Consider the following 19,990-nt stretch of genomic DNA (forward strand, 5'->3'; position numbering starts at 1 on the left):
AAAGTCAGAAGGTTATAATTAAGATTAATAAAAAATATATTCAAGATAGCTCCTAACCTGTGCACGCACGCACATCAGCCTCAAGCTCTGTGGCTCTAAGTGTTTCCAAGTTCTCAGCCCTGCCAATGTTAGTTTCCCACTCAAAAATGCCCAACAAAGTTCTCAGTCCTGTCAGTACTGGCTCTCCACCCAACTTTCCAACAAAGTTCTCAGTCCTGCCAAGACTGGCTCCCCTCACCCACCAAGCTCTTATCTCATCTGATGTCAGTTCTCCAGTTCAGCTACTGCTGCTGCTGCCCTCTCAAAGCATGTCCTATATTTCACCAGATTGGGGGAGGTCTCTCTTATCTGCCTCTCTGTTTTGGTTAGGAAAGGTTCTTTCTCTGCAGCTACAGCTCTTCAATTTATTGGAGAAACTAGCCAATCCTCTTGTAGATTGTTGAGACTAGCAAATCCCCTTGTGGATAAACCAACATGCCTCATTCACACAGCTCTGCCTTTCCACACAGTCCATGCCAGAAAAGTCATACTGAAAGACAAACTCCATCATGGCACAAGATAGGGTAAGGTTTAGATTCCTTGTTCGTAAGATTGCTATGAGTTGCAGTCAACTTGATGGCACATAACAACATATTAAACAATTCATTTCAAACTTTGCTACAAATACTGCCTTTAATATATGCACCTTTTAAACTTTAATGAATAGAGACTTGCTTTCTCAAAGTTTAAGAGACAAGAAGTCTGAATACAGGGCACTGATTCTAGAGTAAAGGTCTTTTCTTGCCAGCTCTGGGGGAATATATTTATCTCAGTTTTTATATCTGGCCATCCTGGGAATTTGTAGGCCTGCAGACTAGTCTACCTCCCACCTTCACACAGTGTAAGTGTGTATCTTCTTCTGTACTTAATGTGCTTTTTTAGATCTCAAAAGCAACTGCCTTAAAACACAACCTACACAGATACTGTCTCATTAACATAGCAAGGAAACTCCGATTCCCAAATGAGATCACAAGTATAGTCGTCTGGATATGTGGCATATATTTGAAGGAAACAGTAAGTATTGACTGGTAGCCATCTAGGAACCCATCCGTTTTAGTCTTCCAAAAAGTTTCTATTCTGTTCTTTTATCCTAACTCCCCTTGCTCACTCAATATTCTTACGTGATTTACTCTTGGTGTTCTTTTCTTCCACAGAGAGACTGGTGATCCACTTGACTAGCTAGACCCAACCTGTTAGCTTCCATCATATGCAATTTTAGTGTTCCCATGAGGCAGGGAGAATCATACATACAAATTCAAATACTTCCTGGGCTATCCAATAAAATATTAAAAACATAAATACAAATATTATTTTTAAACTATTATTTTGTGCTGGATGAAAGATTGCTCTGTTCTGATTGATCACTGGTGAGAGTGGGATGGAAGCCTCTTGCTGGAGCCAATGAGAGACTGGTGCACGAGTTGAACATTTACCTATGTGGGACAACATTTTTGTGTCATTGCTGTGTACTGGGGTAACCTGGGATTCCTGTGATACTGAATGTTGTGCAAGTGGTGTGTCAAATGCCATAATGGTTACATATGGTTGATAATGTTTGGTAGAGCTCACAGATTAAGACAGGCTTGTCAACAGCAGTGGTATTAACTTTCTAAGTGGATACTCTGTGGACTTAAAGAGAAGACAACAGTTATAGAAGAGGGTTAGGGTCTTTTGTTTATAGGGTCACTATTCAACAACATTTAACAACCGCAGGAACATAGAAAGTCAGGCCCTGTATCCATTTTGGAGTTGGGTGAAATGGCTGAACTCTGTAAAATGGTGCTCTTATTTTGGATGAGGATCTGTGTGGATTGTGTGGTTGTTTTTTGTCTAAGTTTCTTGTTTAGCATGAACAAAATCTCCTGGATGGCTCTTATATTTAAAAGCTGGGCCTGAGGAATTATCTTTTAATCCCTTGTTACTATATTTTGGTGGAACATTCTTCTAAGTCATACAGCACTCTGGTCAATATGCTGTGCTGAGGTAATCTGGGTTTGCTGTGACCCTGAACCTTGGGCCACTGGAGTCTCAAATGCCGTAAAGGAACAGCTGTGCCATAGCTGTGCCAAACACCATAATGGCTACCCATTGGTGGGCAGTGTTTGGTGGAGCTCCCAGATTGATTAAGGTTTGGAAGCAGGAGTGGCATCCACTTCCTAAACCACATGCCTCTGAAAACTCTATGAACTTGGAGAAACGATTATAGTTATAGAAAGGCTTCAGGCCCTTAAGAGACATGCTCTACTCAACGGCAATCAACAACAACAATTAATAAATTCAATCTGTTCTGAGCTTTTGCTAAATGGCCATTTTTAGAGAAATCTCATCATCATGAACTCAATTCAGTCCAGTTAATGTAAAGTACACCACAACTTATTTCTGAGGAAAATGGATACTTTTAGTTTAATAGCATATTAGTGATTTTTAAAAAGATATCATAAATTCACATCTTATTTTAGTTGGTTGAAATAGTTAACTTATTTGTGAAGGCAAATAATTTCTAATTTTATGCATAAAACTCTCATAAATAATATGGTAAAATATTTCCCCCAAAATAAATTGTATTTTAAAAATAAAATGAGGGAGATGTTATTTAGGTTCATCATTGTTCACCAATCAAAAAGACAATTTCACACGCCAAAAAAAAAAAAATTAAATAAAAATAAAATTCTTCATAGTCCTTACCTGTGATTTCATCTCATACAAGGTAGCATCATTTGGGGTTAATTGAAGCGCTTCATCCCACTTCTGAAGTGCCTCCCGATACCTGTGGTCATTAAACTTACATTAATATCTTCACAATAAACTCCTGAGAGTATATAATCAAATTTAAAAGTCATTTTCTAAGAAATAATTATTTACTCAGAAATAGCTCTATTCAGAAAAATTATAGTAATGATACTACATAAGCAGAATAATTTAAGAGCTGAAGAGAAGAGCAAAAGAGAAAAAGGCAAAACAGATAAATAAACAAAAAGATTCTGGAAATCTCTTCTTAAGATTATTTTAGGTTGAGGAGTTGTCACCAGAATTTCCCTTTTTATTATTCTGTTAGATTTATTATAGTTTGTTTTTTTTTTTCTTGGCAATTCACAATCCACATGCAATCTAGGGCTTCAATGTGACAACCAAGGTAACAACGAAAACCACTTATAAAGTACCTGCAAATTTTTAAAGATTGCTTGATTTTAAGATTTTGTGTCTGTAAACTCTATAACAGCAGGTGTAATGTCTATTTTTTTTGTCACTCCTAATACAGTGAGTTTACAAAAAAAAAAAAAGGTCAGGTGAACAATAAATAGTATAGTAATGGTGATCACCACTATCACCTTTTCATTAGCCAAGTTTCTCTTAGTTTAATATATTGTCAAGTAACATCTTCACAGATGCCTCAAATACAACATACCCAAAACTAGACAAAGCATTATCCACAGAAAAGCTCAGACGCACAGCAATACTTTCTTTTTAGAAAGTAAAATTAAGGAATTTATAAGTTCTTTGAATTATCTTTAAATTTGTAATTAAATGGTAACTCATGTATACTTAAATGTTTCTGTTGTTATATGCCTTCAAGTCAGAAGTAACTAACAGCTGACACTCCAACAGCCTTTCAGAGGCTGTAAATCACATGAAAGGAAATTACTCATTTTTCTCCCGCCTAGCAGCTGGTCAATTTGAACTGTGTGCCTTTGAATTATACTGAGTTGAAGCCTTCTATATTGTACCCAATACTACTAGTTTTGCTCTCTATCATTTAAAAACTCTCTCAAAACACATTGCTATTGAGTTGAAATTGCCTCTCCTCTGGGTTTCTGAGGCTAGAAATAAAATGGGAGGAGACTGCCCATTTTTCACCCTGAAAGGCTGGTCAATTCCAACTGCCAAAGAGACATGACCTTGTACTACAACTGCCCACAGAATAGGCCACCAGAATTCCCTTTATGCAGCAAACAGGAGCAATGATTTTGAAAACACTATATAAGATAGGAGAGGCTAGAGAGTATTATGATGAGTGAACTAACTACAATCTCCTAAGGACAAATACTGCATAAGACCATTATTATAAAAATAGAAGGCTAAAGGGAGCTCTGGTGGCCTAGTGGCAAGAAGCTGCAATCACAGAGGTATACGGTTCAAATCCACCAGATGCTCTGCTGGAGAAGGAGGGGCCATCTCCTCCTGTACCAGTCAGATCCAATTTGACGGTACACACACAAAATAATAAAATAAATTTAAAAAAAAAATAGAAGGTTAAGTACTAACATATGGATAGAAGTCCAAAGAGGGAAGGGGAGGGATTAAATGTGGGGAGGGAGGGAAATAATGAGGCTGCAGAGTTTGGTGGGCAGAGTGAGAACCTGAAAGAATTAGGGTAGACTTTTGTGAAGACCTGAAAAGTTGGGTTGACATCGGGCATAGATAATGGTGATTAACTTTTTAAAAAATGTTTATTTTCCTATCAGGTTGCATATAAAATTAATATACACATGCTTCACAATTTCTTTCTTTAATACTAAGTTCCATACAATCATTCCCATATGTGTTTTATAAACTTAATCCCCAATTAATTATGCCCACCATTATCCCATCTTTTCAGGTCTCCACTGGGTATTTCCCATTTCCTTTACCCCTTCTCACTCTACCCACCAAACTATAAGACCCTATGATATCCTCCCCAGGCCATCCCCACCCCTCCACTCCTATCCTTTTCCCCCTGGTTCCCATACATGTTTTACCAGTTATCCTTCTATTTTGACAATAATGGTCTTGTGCAGTTTTTGTCCTTATGCGACTGAGTTAGTGCACTCAGCATAATGCTCTCCAGTCTCCCCCAGGTTATATAGTATTTTTCGAAATCATTGCTCCTGAGTGCTACATAGTATTCCATCATGTGAATGTACCACAATTTCTCAATCCATCTGGCTGTGGATGGACAGTGGAGCTGTTTCCATGTTCTTGCAGTTGTGAAGAACACTGCTGTGAACACTGGTGTACAAATCTCCATTTGTGTTAGCTCTAATTTCCTCAGGGTATATTTCTTGCAGCGGGATAACTAGGTTATTTGGAAGGTTTTTTTCTATATTTTATTAATTTTCATAAACATTTACAGAGATTTTGGGTTTCCATTCATTCATTGTTGCACTATTCTCTCTACACTCCTCCCAGTTTGTTCTTGTCCAAATGCCACAGTGCTTGTCAAAGCCAGTTCTGATTAATCTTCTTTGTCAGTGTGTCCTCTGCCATTCCCTATCACTCCTCCCTGAGAGAGACTTCACCCTGAGTCATAAGGAAAAGGGGATGGCGTATTCTCTTAGCTACTTCCTACTGAAAAGGGACGCTGTGGGTTTCAGGGTGAAGATCTTCTCTCACTACTCTAAAGGGCCCCTTTGGCAGTAGGAAACACATAGACTATTATGGAGATTGATTTTGGGATTTAGATGCACTCTTATTGATTGTGCTTGGCCGTACATGTTCATATCCTTGAAGATGTATCATGGGGGTGTTGCAACCTAGAAGACACAAATTTGACTAACAAGTTATAAGTACATGAGTCCAGAAATTATGGAAAAGTAAAAGAAAAGATTCTTTCATTGTTTTACAAACCCTCCCCCAGGTCCCCTCCACCATGTAGCCCTCGCTCTAGTCTCCTGTGATGACAGAAATACCTAGTTATATATCTCTTTTAAACAGTTTTCTCCCTCCTCTGTTTCAGTGCAGTATACATTATTGAACCCATCTTACTCAGTCTCTCCCCAACCCCAAGGACAGTCCTATTCTACAACAGTGGCATCATGTAATATTTGTCCTTTTGTGACTGGGATATTTCACTCAGCATAATGTTCTCCAGAGTCAACCATTTTGAATAATATTGCATGAGTTCCTTGTTTTTTAATGCAGCATAGTATTCCATTGTGCGAATATACCACAGCTTCTCTAGCCATTCGTTTGTTGATGGGCACTTAGGTTGTTTCCAACTCCTTGCTATTGTGAACAAAGCTGCAATAAACATGGGTGTGCATGGTTATTTGGAATTTTTATGTTCAGCTTTTTGAGGAAACACCAATCTGCCCTCCAGAGTTGTTGTACCATTTTACAATCCCACCAGCAGTGTATGAGAGTTCTTGTCTCTCCATATCCACTCCAACATTTACTGCTTGCTGTCCTGTTAATCTTTGCCACTGCTACTGGGGTGAGATGGTATCTCACTGTGGTTTTGATTTGCATCTCTCTTATCACTTGTGATTTTGAGCATTTCTTCATGTATCTGTCACCATCCAAATGCTTTCCTCTATGAAAATTCTTCCATGTCTTTTACCCATTTTGTAACTGTATTGTCAGTCTTCCTTGTGGAGGCCCTGTAGGATTCTGTAAACTTTTGACATAAGACTCTTTTCTGAGATTATATTGCCAAACATTATTTTTCCAGTCAGTAAGTTTTCCATTTTGGAAAAATTTTTTGATGTGCACAGGGATTTTATCTTTAGAAGGTCCCATTCGTCAATTTTATCCTTTCCTCATTGTGTATTTCTGGCTGTATTTGTCACTCTTTTTACACCATAGCTGAGGGCTTCTAAGCCTGATCTCACTTTGTCTCTTATGATCTTTAGGGTTTGGGGCTTTACCGCTAGGTCTCTGATCCAAAGGTGATTAACTGTATAAAACACAACGTATGGAAATAATTGTTTGAAACACAATGTACATGAATAAAACACAATGTATATGAATTTTGTATGCATACCAATATAAAAGGAAAAAACTCTGCAACTCATTATTGTCCTATTGGAACTGACTCAATAGCTGATCCTATGTTAGGTTTTCAGATGCTATAAACTATATGAGGTGACTGCCTATTTTTCTCCTTTGGAGGAGCCAGGGAATCAGAACTTCCTGCCACAACTTGGTAGCACAACTCTTTAGCCATTAAGTCACCAAAGAATACATATAACCTAATAATTCCCTTTGCTAACAGGACACAGAATTATCTAGAAGGAAAAACACAAACAGACAGACACACTCTCACATACCTAGTCTCTGCTTCAGACAAACTGAAACAGAATCTCTTGGTGTAAGACCCAGACATCATATTTTTAGACAGCTCTCCAGTTTAAACTTACAAGAAAACAGGGCTGTGAACCACTGATAAAAGCTTTCAGAGTGTATTAGGACCTATTATGTGTTATCCTCTCTTCAGTCACCTCTTATAACCTATTTTCTAAAACGCTCCTGTACTGTTTTCACAGGTATAATTTCCTACACCTAATCTGTGAAGAGAAGTTCTGGTGGCCTAGTAGTTAAGGAGTTGCACTGTCAACCCAAATGCAAGCAGTTCAATTCCATCAGCTGTTCCACTGAAGAAAGACAAAAAATCTCCTTCCATGTAATTTATTTACAGCCTCTGAAACTCCACTGAAGGATCAGCTATGAGTCAGTTCTGATTAGACAGCACATGACAAAAATATATGAAGATTCCCTCTTCCCAAATAAAGATGAGGGTACTAAAAAAAAAAAAAGAGAGAGAGAGAGATCCAAAGCAAACACAGCCAAAATGTTTGTTTAAGCTACACAGATTACTGTTTAAATAAAGAGCAAGGAAGAAATAAATGCAGCATCTGGTGGAAAACACAAATTTAAAGAATATGAAGTCTATTCTCTCTCCATTTTCACCTTCTTATAGAATTCCTTTCCTAGCAAATAATACAAATAACCAGCCCATACAAGGGAATACTGCATGGTTTAAAATCAAAAAGGTGTGCATCAGGGTTGTACATTTTCTCCATACCTATTCAATTTGTGTGCTGAACAAAACATTCGAGAAACTAAACTCTAAGAAGAAGAATATGACATCAGAATAGGAGGAAAACTCATCAAAAACCTACATCATGCAGATGACATAACCTTGCTGAAAGTGAGGAGGATTTGAAATGCTTGCTGCATCTCAATATCAAACAAAAATCCTCGCCATTGGACTGATAAGCAACATCATGACAGATGGAGAAAAGACTGAAATAAATTGTCAACAATTTCATCTTACTTGGATCCACAATCAACAACCCTCGTTCCCTGCAGACAGATGTCAAGAGATCAGGAGATATATTGCACTGGAAAAGTCCACCATTTGGACCTTTCCAAATTACAGAAAAGCAATAACGTCAGTGTGAAGACTAAGGTGCATCTGGTTCAGATCATGGTCTTTCTTACTCATTTGCTATGTATCTAAAAGATGAACAATGAATAAGTAAGACAGGGGAAGAATGCATGTTTTTTGAACTGTGGTGTTGGAGAAAAGCACTGACTATCCCACAGACAGCCACAAGAACAAAGAGATATATCTTGGGAAAAGTGTGGCCAGAGTGCTCATTGGAGGCAAGGACGGCGAAGTTTCATCTCCCATACTTTGGGCTTCTAGAAGAGGCTATTCCTTGTAAAGGGACAGCATGCTAAAAGGGACATCATGGAAGATGAAAAAAAGGAGAGAGTCAGCAAAGAGACAAAGACCCTCAAGGAGATAGACTGGCATGGTGACAGCAGCAAGTGTGTCAGAGATGATGAGGATGGCACAGGATAGGACAGGATTCACATTTGTTGTTCAGAGGGATGCTATCAGTAGTACTCTACTCGCTGGCAGCTAACAACAACATGCCATTTTGGTAAGAGATAAATGAGTTCTAGCAACCTTAGACTAGGTCTGCTAGCAAGGACAACTCCACAGCCAGCATGGAGGGTAACTATTCAAAGCCTTCCTTCAATTACTCTTTTAAGCTGTTGTGGTGACTACACTGCTTTTGTAGTAGCAACCTGGCAGCCTTTTATCCAGGCAAAATACTCCAGGATATGTAGATATAGCTAATGCAGTTACTGCCTGACTCACTCTTAATATCCTCTTCCCTAGCAGAGGCCCAACTGTGTTCCAAGGACACAGTTGCCTGAACACTCTATTTACTCAGAGCGAAAAACTATTCAAACTTTAGGAAATAATTTCTGGCTCCCTGACCACAGGGCGACCATCTTACTCACCGTTACTCACACTATTGCATAACTCGCCTCATTTTCACAGTGTGCTACCAGAATGATGTATATTTTTCCCTGGCCCTGCCTGAGTCAGCACTGTTCTTTTAGATTACAAATAAGTCTCTTAGAATTATACTAAATGAAAATTACTCCTCTAGGAAAATTACTCCTCTGATGCATAGCAAGTGATTGCAAAGGCCATGGCATGTATTAGGCGCACCTTAGTCTCCAGACTGACATCCTTGAGCTTCAGCACTTTAGAGAGGTCTCTAACCACAGACTTTCCCATCGCAATACATCTTTTAATTTCCTGGCTGCTGGTGCCAAGAGTTTTGACTGTGGATCCAAACAAACTAAAACTGTTAACAATCTCAATCTCTTCAACTGTTTATCATAATGCTGTCAATTGGCCCAGTAGTGAGAATCTTTGTTTTCTTGATATTGAGCTTCAAACCACATTGAAGACTGCAGTTCTTGACCTTCTGCAGCAAGCATTCTAGGTCCCCCTCAGTTTCAGCAGGCAAGGCTGTGTCATCTGCATAATTCAGGTTGTTGATGAGTCTTCCTCATATCTTGATGTCACACTCCTCCTTATAAAGCCCAGCCTCCCAGATAATCTGTTCTGCATTTAGACTGAAAAAGTATGGAGATAGGACACATCTCTGGCATACTCCCTTCCCAATTTTGAACCATGCAGGATTTCCTTGCTCTGTTCTGACAATTGCCTCCTGGTCCACGTACAGGTTTCACATAAGGACAATTAAATGTTCTGGGATTCTCATTCTTCTCAGAGTCATCAGTTTGTTGTGATCCACATAATCAAATGTCTTTGTATAATCAATGAAACACAGACAGACATTCCTCTGGTACTCGCTGCATTGAGCCAAGATCCCTCTGACATTAGCTATAACCCTAGTACCACAGCCTCTTCTAACTCAGCCTGCACATCTGGCAGTTCTCTGTTGATGTGCTGTTCCAGTAGTTTTGGGGTAATTTTCAGCAGTATCTTGCTTGCATGTTAATGATCCTGTTCGGTAATTTCCACACTATACTGGGTTACCTTTCTTTGGGATGGGAACAAATATAGATCTCTTCCAGTCAGTTGGCCAAGGTGTTTGTTCTCCAGATTTCTTGGCACCACTTGGTGAGCACATTTAGTACAGCATAATCTGTCAACTAGTATGCCTCTGGGGCCTTATTTTTTCCAATTCTTTCAGAGCAGCTTGAATTTCTTCCTTCATCACCACAAGCTCTGGCTGTTTCGTGAAATTCTTCTGTGTCAGCCAATTCCTTTAGGACAGTGATTCTGTGTATTCCTTCCATCTTCTTTTACTACTTCCTGGATCATTTAATATTCTTCCCAAAGCATCCTTAAGTATTGTAATTCAAGGCTTGACTTTGAATCTTCAATTCCTTTGCTTGAGAAATGCTGAGTAAGTTATTAAATTTAAAAAAAGAAAGAAAGAAACAATGCTAATGCAGGAAGCAGTTCAAGCTGCATTGAAGGCCCCTTGAAAAAAACAGAACTTAACATTTAAGTTAACCAGAACTTAAATGTTTCAGCAATGGAATGGAATTCCAAATCTTTACATCATTATATCTTTCTGCTTTTCTGGCAATAGTCATCTTAGTAGATATAGAGAAAAATATTTCATTTTAGTCATTTCACAAGGTCTGGAGGGTTTTTTTTTCATTCTCAATTATATTAAAGATGTTAACCTCACAATAAAAAAAGAAACATGCACACTGTGTTGGAAAAAATGTTCAATGAAAACACAGTAAGTTGCCAAACAGTGTGATCTCATTAAATATTATATGCATAATCCCCTCCATCCCAAAAAAAGTTCTTGCCTGGTCAATTCAAAACTTCAATGACAGGGAAAACCTTTTTCCAATGAGAAGGTATTCTTATGTTTTAAATATAGAACCCACAAGCATTCTCTTTTAAAGAGCTTGGTAGTAAATATTTGGAGCCAGAAGGTTTCCGTCCTAACTGCCTAGGCTCCATGAAATCAACCATTGCTGTTTTGGTACTGAGGAGTCAAATACAATTCATAATGATCGTATAAACAAAAGATAGATGTCTTGCCTTGGTCTGTGCAACCTCCTGTCAAGCCCATTCTGGCAGTCACTGTGTCAATGCACATCCTTGAGGGAGATCCCTTGCTTTTGCTAACCTTCTGTCTTGCTTGTCTGGTCTCTTTTTTCCAAAGATTTACAGCCTTGGAAACCTGCTCGAGTGTCAGCTATGAGTCAGTTTCAATTTGACAGTAATGAGAATAAAATATAATTATCCTTTCATATATTTCTGGTTCCTGATATTAGATAGTAAGTATCTGGATAATAAGAGATCTACTATGCAAGCACTAAGGAAACAAGCAGTTCTATATGTAATCATATTAAGTGGAAAGGCTAAGGAAAGAATAGTAGAATTATAAAAGATACAGAGAAAGAGATAGAGATCCATGCTATAAATCTGAAGACTATCTTTGGAAGGATATACAAAACTGGTAATAACTGTGAATATCTGTAGGAAAGTCAATTAAGAAAGCAGAGAAAATGAGCAAGCTCAGAACTATCAAGTTAAACTGTGTCTCCCAAAATGCATCTACGTAATACTATACTGTGGAAGATATTTAATGACCTTTTCACCATAATATGATAAATCAATGCAATACATCTAAGGGTGGAATGCAAAACCACATAATCCCATCACAGCCTTAATTCCCTGTAAGGAGGGTTTTCTAAGGTGTGGTCTACAATATTTTTCTCCCACAAGAGCTAAAAGGAAAGAAATAAGCTAGTTGTTAAGAGTGGAGTGAGAGGCCTCAGTATCACAGAGAAATGATTGTTAGGAGTAGTGTATCCTTTTGTACCCACACTCTTGTGTTAGGAAGCTTCTAGATAGTGGAGAAGACCAAGACAAGGAGGTCTTATCAAAGATCACCAGGCTTACAGATGTTTAAGTAAAGGACCTTCCTCTAGAATGTGCAGAGAAAGAGCTTTACCTTGAGCTGGCACCCTGAACTTGAACTTCTAGCTTCCTAAACTGGGAGCTATGGTGGGCTAGGGATAAGGAGCTGCACTGCCAACCCAAAGGCACATGGTTCAAAGATAGCAGCTGTTCCAGGGGAGAAAGATGGGCAATCTCCACCTCTGCATTTTACTGCCTCTGATACCCCAGAGGATCAGCTATGGCTGTTTGACTCCATGGTACTAAACAGCAGTAACAATAGCCTCAAAACTGTAACAGGATAAATTTGTTGATAAGGCCGTTCACTTTTATTCTCTCTGGTATAGCAGACCTACTTAATTAAGACAAAGACTTCATTATCATATACTTTTAATCAGGAGTACATATTATCATCTTTTTTATTTTAATAAAAATTTTCAGAATAAACTAAATAAACCATGAATCTAAGAAAGGTCAAGAAAGAGAGAATAGATAAGAAAGAGAAGAGGTACAAAGGCCAGAGGTTTCAATAGTTAGACAAACAGAGAAAGAAGGGCCAGCAAAGGAGACTGAGAAATAGAGATAAGAAAAAACTAGGAGTAGGTGTGCGATTTCACAGATCTAAAGAGAGAAGATTGTCAGAGATTAAGGAATTGTACCGAATTCCACAGAAAAGACTAGTAAGATGCAATGATGACACCAACTAAACTACCACCTATGGACAGGAAGGTATACAAACCAATATAAAGCATGAAGCAGAAATGAGGAAAACAGAAACAATAAATGCTGACAAGTCATCTGGAAGTTGGAAATGGGAGGCAACTAAAAGGAGATGTAAGATCAAAGCAGATGAACATCTATTTCAAACATAAATCCATAATAAAGTCATCATAATCCCCTACTCCAAACCCTATTTTACCTGACTCAGAAAACAGCACTACCAAGTCTCTAAGTATGCTGATGTTATTCTTGACTCTCTTTTTTATCTCTGCAATTCATCTTTAAGGGGGCAGCTCTGGTGGCCTAGTGGTAAGGAGTTGTGCTGGCAATCCAAAGACATCCAAAGACATATGATTTGAATCCACCAGCAACTCCTTGGTAGAAAGATGGGCAATCTCCTCCCACGCAATTTACGGCCTCTGAAAACCCACTGGAGGGTCAGCTGTGAATTAGTTCCAACTTGACAGCACACAACAAGTTTGTCTCTATAGCAAAAATGTCTAATGTATGCATCCAGTAAGTATTCCATTGTTTACATTATTATACTAAATTAATGTGGAAGAACATGAGATATAAAAACTACAAGTGTCAAATTAGACTGAAGATGGATTTTATCTTTGCTGAACATAGCTTCAGAGTAAATTTTAATGACTTGATTATTTATCTTTTCAGTGCAAAACAAAATTTTAAATATTGAGTGCTACTAAACTGAGGAACTTAATTCTTGACACTTAAAAAGAAATTTCACTGTTTTGTTAGAGAAAATGTGTGACTAACCGTAAATAATTATCACTTCCCACTAATCTCATGATGAATTTCTATTGCATTCTTCTTTTTCCAAAATGCATTTTATGTGTTTATGTGGAAATACCAAAATAAGTTTAAAAGATATTTCCATATAACTTCATTTATAGAAAATCAATAGTTTATATGATGAAAATTTTATTCTTTATTAGAAAGAAAACCAGCAAGAATGTTAAAAATGTTTCATCTTACTTGATATTCGATTTCCTAGCATTAGATTTGTTAGAAAATGTTTAATGATAGAAATGACTTTTCTAATTGATGCAGCTGTTATTTAAAGTAATATTTTTATCATAATATTTGAAATTTAAAATCTAGGGTACATGATTTCATGGGACTTTATAATACAGATATTACTAAAATACTGATTGTCACAAAAACTACAATTATGGGCTCAAACACAGCACAGAATGCAGGGGTGGCACAGGACAGCTGCTGTCTCATTTTGCTGAAGACAGGGTCACTGTGAGTCAGAACAGCCTTGATGACATCTAACAACATAACCCTAAAAGTAGTTTGGAACAGATTTGACTGTCAAATTTTTTTATTTTCATTGTTAAAATTCTAACTTTCAATGACTCTATTTCCTGAATTAAACTAGGGTTGCAGAAAGGAATATCTAAGTTATTATTAATTCTTCTGCTTTGGATTTGAACTTTTTTACAAGGAGTGTAAAAACAAGTTGAGGTTTTAATATTAATTCATCATTAGGAAACTAATTTCTTATAACTTAGAAATAACAACAAGCTCAGAATTAAGAGGAAATGCAGCAGAAAAATATTCCAAAACCTGCATATTTCTCAAGACAATCATATTTGGGGAGGTAAAAAAATCAAGAAGTGCCAAGATGATCCTTTAGACTAAGAGTTCCACTACCGTTTTACACAGTGGAGGAAAACATCTAAATATTATGGCTTAACTGTAAATCCTAAACTGCTCTGCTTACTTTGGTAGCTGTCAAGTAGTGGAATTATGTGGAGGTAAGATTAGGTTAAACCGTAAATCCAATTCCAGTAATGATTTTTAATATCCTACTTCTACAAAAAACCAAATATGTCTTTAAAACTTTCCAATTTTTTTTTTCACTAGGAATGTAGAACTTCCATATTCACTTTGTGGGGCACAGCATAGCCCCTAAAAGGTGACAAAGTCCACTTGATATATGTCCCATCGTTCAACCGCTGCTACAACAAACAGCAGCTAAAACTTTCCAATTTATTATAGACAAGAACAAATTACAGACTAATTCATTCTGGAAACTGCAGGATGGAGCTCTGGAAATTCCAGAACTTATACACACACTGAATAAAGATAATATCTCAAAGTAAATGTTAATACCGATGTTGAATTTTACCTAATGCAGGAAGTTTCTTAATTTTTAATTGCTTGAAAGTAGCTTCTCTATCTCATTCATTGCTACATTATATAATTAATTTCCTAAAGGAAGTGAATATAAAACTTTAATCTTTTAATTTCTCTTTCCCACCACTCATCTGTCAGTTTGTTGACGGTGGTGGCTTGCATGTTGCTGTAATGCGGAAGGCTACACCACCAGTATTTCAAATATCACCAGTGTGATTGTGGGTAGGTGGGTTTCAACACAGCTTACAGACTGAAGACAGATGAGGGGAGGAGGGGATCCAACAACCTACTTCATTTTTTGTTTGTTTATTTTTATGTTGGTAAGCATAGAATTCATATACATTGTATTCCACACTTTCCTTCATTCACATTGTTTCATACAATCATTCCCATACATTGTGTTTTATAAATTTAATCTCCACTGAATTATACCCATCATTACCCTGTCTTGTCAGGGTCCCTCCGGATCTTCCCCATTTCCTTTACCCCTCCTCCCTCCACTCACCAAACTGTATGACCCTATGATACACCCCCCTGCCCATTCTCTTCCCTTGGTCCCTATCAGCTTCCCCTCTTGGAACTCGATATACATTTTACTAGTTATCCTTCTAATTTTACAATAATGATCTTACACCGTATATGTCCTTATGAGACTGACTTGGTTCACTTAACATAATGCTCTCCAGTCTCTCCCAAGTTATGTAGTAATTTTTGAAATCATCATTCCTGAGTACGGACGGTGTAGTAATTCCATCGTGTGTATGTACAACAAGTTCTCAGTCCATTTGATTGTGCCAACAAACTACTTCTAAAGAAAAATAGGCCAAAGAAATCAGATATCAGAACTGTATAACATTGTACTGATGATGAGTCCTTTAAGATTCATCCTTAATGATGTGGATGTAGTCAAGTTTTCAGGAGCTTCCTTTGCTGATGCACCATGACTCACTCAAGGTTAAAATAAACTGTAAACAGCCATTAATAATCAGAAAGTGCAATGTATAAGTTATGAATCTAGGAAATGTTGATGTCTGATAGAGTTTGGCTGAAAGTAGAGGATACCAGAAAGATGTTTACCTGTGTTCTGACTATGTAAGAGATTCATCTGCATGGATCATGACAAATTATGGGAAATACTGCAGAACACTTAGCTGTGCTCATGTATAACCTGTACATACATCAAGAGGCAGTTGTTCAAACAGAACAAGGGGATTTTATGGGGTTTATAACCTGATAAATTTGTGTTAGTAGTGTATCTTTTCACAGTAATTATTCAATCTGTATGCTGAGCACATAATTTGAAATACTGTTCAATTTGAAAAAAAACACATAATATCAAGTTTGAAGGCAGATTCATTAACAACCTGTGATGTGAAATGGAAAAACCTGTTTGCTGAAACTGGAGATTTTAAATACTTACAGATGAAGATGAACATTACAGCATTCAGTATGAATTATGTCTCAAAATAAGGAATAAAAATCCTTACAACTGGAACAGTAAGTTGCATCATGATAAATGGAGAAAAGACTGAAGTTGTCAAAGATTTCCTTTTACTTGAAACCACAATTAATATCCATGGAGAAGCAGTTAAGAAATCAAACAGCAGATTGTATTGGGCAAATCAGCTGCTAAGAACATTTTTTAAAAGTACCAAAGAGCGAAGATGCTACTCTGTGGACTAAAGTGGGCTTGACCTAAGCCATGGTATCATCTAATATGTATGTTTTCTCGGCAGTCTATAGTATGTTCAATACTCTTCGCCAGCACCCCAATTCAAAGATTCTTCTATCATCCTCAGTCACTGTCAGCTCTCAGATGCACAGCAAGGAACTGCGAAGACCATGGTCTGGATCAGGCACACCTGATCTCTAAACTGACATCATTGCTTTTCAGCACTCTGGAGAGGTCCCTCACCTCCAAAGCATCTCTTGATTTCCTGACTGCTGGTGCCACAAGTGTTGACTGTAGATCCAATAAAGATAAAATTGCTAACAACCTCAATCTCTTCTCTATCATAGTACGAGCAATAGGCCTGGCAGCAAGGATCTTTGTTTTCTTGATGTTGAGATGTAATCCATATTGATGACTGCAATCTTTGACCTTCTGCAGCAAATGCCAAGAGAACAAACAGATATGTCCTGGAGAGGGTGAAACCAGGATACTGTTTGAAGGCAAGGATTTTGAAACTTGGATTCACACACTCTGGCATGTTACCAAGAGGAACAAGTCCTTAGAGAAAGACATAATACTTGGAAGAGTAGAGGGTCAGCCACAGGGGAGGAAAACCCTGGATGAGATGGGTTGGCACAGTGACTATGGCAATGAGGGCAGGAGGGTGAGAGATGGTGAGGTTGGCTCAAGACAGGGAAGCGTTCAGAGTTATTGTTCACAGGGTCACTATGAGTCATAGTCAACTCGACAGCACATAACAGTAACAACAATATGCATGTGAAAGCTAAACAGTAAGAAAGATCAAATAAGAATTGAATTTTTGTTAATGGATTCTAATGCTGGTGAAGAACAATGAAAACAGTATGAGCTGCCAGAAGAACAAACAAAACAAAACAAGGTTAGCCAGAATATTCCTTCGAAGCAACATGTGATGTATTCAGCCACGTTAAAGAAATACGGTGGAACGGAAAGCACTGGGATAGCCAAGTTTGATGGACTTACAAATTGCTAAAAGAATTTCAGAGTATCAGACTCTAACAAAAAAAAATAAATAAAAAACAAAACATACTCTTTGTTTTATGAAACAAAACATACTTAATCTATAAAACAAAACCAAATCTTACTGAGAGCTTTTTAAATCATAAAAAAAGTAAACAAAGTATCATTGCTGTCGTCATGTACCACTGACTTGGAACCAACCCATAGCTGGCCCTCCAGTGGGTTTTCAGAGAAAGTTGTTAACAGCATGGGAGGAGACTTCCCATCCTTCTCCCACAGAGCAGCTGGTGGAATCAAACCTTGTGCTTTTGGGATTTTGGCCACCAGAGCTCCCTAAATAAAGAATAGGCAAGTTAAACCCACTGCCTTATTAAAGTACAGAAAACACATAATCATGTACTGTACACTTTAGGAAAACATCAGAAATCGGCTGATACGTAACAGAAAATGAGGGGAATTGCATAACTGAAAAAAACACAAGAATTTAACATCCATTTCTAATTATTTACAACTTTGAAAATTAATATTCTTGTGCTTTAATCAATTGGTTTTATTTTCACTTTTTTGAAATAAGCAAAAACACAATAGAACAAGGGAAAACGCATTGCTGTCAAATGGGACCGATACTATAAGTCATATGGGAGGAGACTACCCATCTTTCTCCCTTGAAGTGGCCAGTTTATTCAAGCCACCAGAGATGTGCTGCCTTTGGGTTAACAATGCAACTCCCTACAGACTACACCACCAGAGAGAGAGGGCTTACTTATCTGGATATATAGCTAAGTCCATTCTAACCAATGATTATTGACATTTGTATATGAAAACTATTATTTGAACAAATTCTGTGAAATAACTGCTACAAAATGAAGTTAATAAAAGAAAAATAATTTATTCTTTTTATATAATGGAAGAGTGTTTTCAAATTTTCACTTATGTTCAAAATATTAATCCAAAAGGAAGGAAGGGGAAGGAGGAGGAAAATCCAAATCATCTTAAGCCTGGAAAGTTAAGACAAAAAAAAGAAATAAAAAGAGCCACCCATAATTCTGCTATTTACATAAGCTTCTGCAAAGATATAGAAAGTTTGCTGACTTTAAAACATGTATTCCTTTAAAAATTAGGTGGTTTTTACAAAATTTCTTAATGTTACTTTGGCAATGGAATATAATGGAATTTTACAACTATAAAACAAAGTTACTTATATCTAAAAAAAAAAAGACCCTGTATTATTGTATATACATAATTGAATGACAAAATTCTTTACCATCCAGCAACTTAATAACTGAGCCCAAAAGAGGTATTAAACGATTTCCAAAAATAAATGAAAAATTATATACATGCCTTCTGAAAACACAGTATCAAGGCCCCTTTGCAGGCAACTTGTAGTAATTTACAATGCAACTCAGTAATTTACAAAGTCCTCTGTCAATAGTAATAATAGAAAAGATACAAGTCCCGTTGAAATACTAGTTTGGTTTCACTATACATAAAAAAGTCACTCTGGTCAATTATTTTTTATGAGGATGCTAACTGAGTTCATTTGATGGAGACAGAAAAATCTGTTCACTAAAAGGTGCTAAGAAACAGAATTTCCACATGCAAAACCTGAAACAAGATCCATGCCTCACACCATACAAAAAGCATTGCAAATGGATAAAGGGTGTAAATATGCACAGCAACACTATAAAATTCCTACAGGAAAAATCAGAAGGCAAGTCTGTCAGGCCCAGTTTTAGCAATCAATTATCTAATAAACAACTAACAGACAGACATATGCTAATAAACATAAAATGACAATAAAAATAAAAGGGACTTCCAAAAAATATAAACTTTTGTTGTACATCAAAACTGTGAGAAAAAAATAAAGATTTGCGTTCAAGAATATCTTCAAAGATAGTGGTATTCACTGGATTTCCTTGTAAGCGTATGGAAATAATCTTATCACTCACAATCTAGAAAGTATTTTTTAACTATGAAAGCAACCCCATTTTTCCTCACCTTTTCATCTCCAGAGTAATATATCATAGGATCATCTAACTCAAAATGCCCCATGCCGGTCCATCTCATCTCATCTCTCCAATGCCTAGCATGTCAATATTTATGCGTGCCATTTCTTTCTTAAAAATTTCTAATTTTCCTACATTCATGGTTCTCACATTCCATGTTCCAATCACTAGTGTCTGCTTACATCTGTTCATCTTCCTTTGTATTTCCATACTTGACAGTTCTACCTAAGTTGCCCTTTCTGTTAGTCTACATGTATTCTATTGTACACAGGGTTTTCAGAGGCCTGCTATTTCAGAAGTGGATGGCCAATCCTTCTTCCTAGTCTGCCTTAATCTGAATGTTTAGATTTAGAGGCGTATTGGACAAACAATTTGGGGATCAGTGAAAGATAAATGACTTATTCATTGTAAATATGTTTTATAAGA

At 37.2% G+C, this 19,990-nt stretch overlaps 1 protein-coding gene across 1 annotated transcript in view; it reads right to left on the reverse strand.

Moving 5' to 3' along the window:
- Positions 1-19,990, reverse strand: part of TTC33 (tetratricopeptide repeat domain 33) — a 64,629-nt gene that overhangs the window by 20,155 nt on the left and 24,484 nt on the right. Inside the window, exon 2 of the mRNA XM_006889550.1 lies at positions 2,725-2,806. Within this exon, the coding sequence (XP_006889612.1) occupies positions 2,725-2,806 (82 nt within the window). The remainder of the gene's footprint in view (positions 1-2,724; positions 2,807-19,990) is intronic.

Source organism: Elephantulus edwardii, unplaced genomic scaffold (genome assembly GCF_000299155.1).
Source record: "Elephantulus edwardii isolate Elephantulus edwardi_28Jun2011 unplaced genomic scaffold, EleEdw1.0 scaffold00079, whole genome shotgun sequence".
In the NCBI taxonomy this organism is placed as follows: domain Eukaryota; kingdom Metazoa; phylum Chordata; class Mammalia; order Macroscelidea; family Macroscelididae; genus Elephantulus; species Elephantulus edwardii.